Below are 4,179 nucleotides of genomic sequence, written 5' to 3' on the forward strand. Positions count from 1 at the left end.
AATCTTGAAAAGAAAATGTTTTGCTTCAGAATAACAATGTAAAACTTCAAGGAGAATCTATTCACTTCAACACCCCAAAAGAAAATTAATACAAACAAGTCTTCATCTATATATGAGAAGTTAAACCTCAGCCACAAGATGCTTTGTCCTTATCCAAGAATACATATAGTAAAAGTGATTATTTTAAAAGAAGTTCAACAGAATTAAGACATGAAATTTCCTACAGAGTTCATTCACTATTACACACAAATCAATAATAGCTCTATCTAAATGGAGAAGAGGGTCTGAACCGCCCTTTCTAACTATGATTTAAAGAAAACATCAAAGAATCATTGGTTATGTTTTAACACAAATACAATTATTTGTGTAGATTATCAGTTATATCACATCTTTGTTTATCAACCTCTAAAGATAACAAATGTTCTTACTCTTATCTTCTACAAATACCATCAGCCTCTTAAAAAGCTTTGCGAAAATACTCAGGAGGCGCCACATCATATTCATTGAAATTGAACAAATCTGAAAATTTCTTTTCTAAGTAAGCCAAGAAACTATGCAGATGCTGCAACAACAGAGCCAAACTTGGCTCCTCCAGAGGAGTATGGGTCAGCATCTCTTCAAATTTCACAAATAATCTCAAAAGGTGGGGTGCTCCATAAATATGGGACATGGAGACACCAGGCTGAGTAGCCAAGATTTCAGCATATTGGGGTCTCTCGAATTTGTACAGCAGTTGAGAGCCCAGCATGACATTGAAATAGGCTTTGATCCCTGACACCACTTCACTAACATCCTGCAACCACTTCTCATCTGCATTCTCAGTGGTTTTCTCAGACTGTTCATAGTCCTCCAGAATTGACGCGGCAGTCTTCCTCGCGGGGAGCCGGAACAGCTGGTTTTGTTTAACAATCAAGTCCCAGTCATCCATAAGCAGAGGTTTCAGGACCTCAGGGATACGCACTCTGCTTTGCGGGTTTCTCAGGAATCTACGATTCAGTTCACAGTCACTGTCACTATCAGCAGCAGCAGAGTTGGGTGGGGCCTTTCTTTTCCTTGGCACTGAGGTCTGGCCCTTACTCTTACTTCCTGGCGGACGCCCTCTTTTCCGGCCAGTTTTAACACTGGTAGTTTGGGCCTCTCCAACTGGGGGAGGAGCTTTCTTTGCGTTATTTTTGGCATTTTGCATTCGTACAGTAGAGGTTCTGGCATTTTTCCTCGGGGCAGGAGGAACCTTTTCTCTAGGAGAAGACCTGGTCACAGTCCCAGTTGCGGTCTGAGACTGCTTTCGGTTAAGCTCTCGCAATTTCCGAAGATTGGCTTGGTTGTATTTGAGCAATTTACTTTGTGGAAGCCATTCCTCCTCCCAGTCAGCTTGGGGGATGGGGCGCTTTTGAAAGACAACACCGGCATCACTGCCTTCGGCAGGAAGTGCGATGGCGTTATCCTTGTCATTACTGGTGCCTGGCTGGCAAGGATCAAGGCTCTCGGCCTGGGAAACCTGCTGGACCACCTTGACCTTCAGGGCATTCCGTTCTTTAACCCCAAAGTAACGGACCTGATATTTTACCTTGCGGTATTTTACAGACACCTTCATACATTCAGCTTTGTACAGAAAAGGCCCGTGGAAACACAGTACACGATCGCCTTCTTGGAATCTGGGCTTCCTGGGGCACTTCCTCTTATCCTTCTTTGGTGCCATCTCGCAAGCAGAGGTTCTCCTACCTCCACTGGACTGCTACTGCACACCACCGACCCGCCTCTCTGCCCGGATCCTCTGTGCCTCACAACGGTGCGTCCGGGAGGACCCTCGGCAACGGCAGACTTCGGCGAAGGGAACTGTGATCTGGGTCCAGTTATTCCGGAGAACCTGATCACGGAAGGTGGAGCCATGTTAGCACCTCAGTTCTTGCCAAAATGGAGTAGTACTACGCCCTCCAACACCACCAGACTAGCCTTGATCTTTTCCACCAATGAAAACCAGCTATGCCCCCTCACATGACTAGCTCCAGCCAATGACCCCTGTTCCCGCCACCTGCACTACCAAGAACACTCCTCCAGGGGGAAGGGCAGCCTCTCACTACCCTACCCACCCCACCTGCCATCCGCCCCACCCTAACCACCATCCTCCCTGTCCCAACCACCATCCTCCTGGTCCCAACCCCCCCACCCCCGGCCCCATGCCAAGTTTCTCCACCTCATCTACGGCTCCCATTTAAAATAATTTAATTCTGTTTCTTGAAGCAAGCATTAATCTCTTACTGTGCTCAGTAGCAATGGGTGGGTGAGGGTGAAGAGCTCGGTGTGGAAGTGGACACCAGAGACCACGGAGAAGCCAGGAGACTTAGCCGCCGCGCGCTGTGCTCTCCTCAGGGCTCGCGTGGAAGAGGTGGGGAGTGCTGTCAAGTTCCGGGGAGGGGCAAAGTTAGGGGAGGGACACCTGATGCGGTATACCTCTGTGGTAGGATGATTCCCTGCCCCAGGAATGTTGAGTCTGCTCACGTGCTGCTGTGCAGCTGCCAATCGAGTAAGACCCCTCAGAGAAGGCGGCTTCCCAACTGCCTGTCCTGCAGGAATCTGACTAGAGAATGGAATAATGGGATTTTTTTTGGGGGGGGGGGGTAGCGGGGCTGCCTGTGAAAAAGGAGAAGTGTAACTAGCTCTGGAAATAAGTCCAGTTTGTCTTAATTATCCTAATGACCCACTTCATTTACTTGAAGTCCTGAACCACACTGCCCAGCCCCTCCCCCCAAAATAAATAAATAAGCGAACAAGCAAATAAATAAATAAATGAGTCCAGGCGCTTTGCCTGAGCATTTAAAAACAATTAGGATATGACCAATTTTCCCTCTACATAACACTTTCTCCTCCTCTCCTATTAAGAATCCTATTCTAAAAAAAAAAAAAAAAAAAAAAGAATCCTATTCTCTTGTCAACATGACCAATTTACCAGCCCCCTGTAGTTTCCTGCCTCCACACATTTGCTTGTTATTCCCTCAGCTTAGCATGCCTTCCCTCTCCATGTATGTCTACTGAAATCCTAGCTGTCATTCAAATCCCAATTCAAATGCTATCTCATCCACAAAAACTTCACCAATATTCCAGCCAGAAGGGACTGTTCCTTCCTCTAAACCTCAATGCCATTCTGCTCATGTATTGTTGCTTTGTCTCCCCAAGAAGTTAGAAACTCTTCAAAGGCAGCTGCTGTTTATTCTTCACATTGCCTAGGCCAGAACACTGCCCCATTGATGAGCTACTGGTTGAATACATGAATTAAATTCCAATTGACATAACACAAAAGCTGAATCCTTGAATAGCAACATCCATATAGTATATCTAGGTAAATTCACCAAAGTCTGATTTCAAAAAGAGACTACATGAAAGTTAACTACAAAACTCTCATAGCAGAAGACAAACTTAAATAACTGGGGAAACATGAACTGCTCAGGGGTAGGTCAAGGCAATAAGAAAAAAAAATGGCACTACCTAAACTCATTTACTGATTCAATGCGGTACCAAATTCCCCAGGAAATATTTTATGAAGCTAGAAAAAAATAGTAATGAAATTCACAGAGAGAAAGAAAATATGAATAACCTCAAGAATAATCATTTAAAAAAGATTCCATTTAGGTTGAGGGATTTTTGGTGGGGGAAGGACATTCTAATATTCACTTCCTCATTCATTTATTCATTTCAGATTTCTTCCAGTTAGAAAGAAATCTTTCTCTTCCTTGGAGTCTAATCCTGCCGCTCCTGTCCCCACTGGTCTATGACATCACCTACTAGACCTACTGTTAGTACAATTTAGCACTTATACCTATGCTCCAATATTTCTGTAGGATCTGTGATTTCATCAGAGTAGTAAGTGCAGGTAACAATCTATTTCCATTTTCTCATCCTCTTTGATTCTTGTTGACCGCCTCTCCTACTCTACAGGGGTTATTTACAGCCAGTGCTCTCAAGTCTAGTCTTTTAACATTTCGCCGGCACCAATGGAGCTTGAGTTGCCTATAGATTTGGCTTTAATTTCCCTTTATATCTCTTCCCACCCCACCCCCCTTTTAGGTTGAGTTTATTTCTTGGATAATATTATTTTATTTCTTGTGTGTAAATCACCACTGGAAACCACTTAGGCCTAAAGTACTTAAGCCATTGCCCTTTGGACCACTTTATTATAAGCCA

General features: G+C 44.5%; 1 protein-coding gene across 1 annotated transcript; it reads right to left on the reverse strand.

The window, feature by feature from the left end:
• Positions 1-430: 430 nt before the first annotated feature.
• On the reverse strand, positions 431-1,744 carry LOC123253376 (mortality factor 4-like protein 1). Its single transcript, XM_044682574.1, has 2 exons — positions 1,517-1,744; positions 431-1,465 (listed from the first exon to the last, which is right to left on the reverse strand). The coding sequence occupies exons 1-2, from the start codon at positions 1,697-1,699 to the stop codon at positions 458-460; spliced, it is 1,191 nt and encodes a 396-aa protein (XP_044538509.1). The 5' UTR covers positions 1,700-1,744; the 3' UTR covers positions 431-457.
• Positions 1,745-4,179: the final 2,435 nt, after the last annotated feature.

The sequence above is a fragment of the Gracilinanus agilis genome, chromosome X (assembly GCF_016433145.1).
Source record: "Gracilinanus agilis isolate LMUSP501 chromosome X, AgileGrace, whole genome shotgun sequence".
NCBI lineage: Eukaryota > Metazoa > Chordata > Mammalia > Didelphimorphia > Didelphidae > Gracilinanus > Gracilinanus agilis.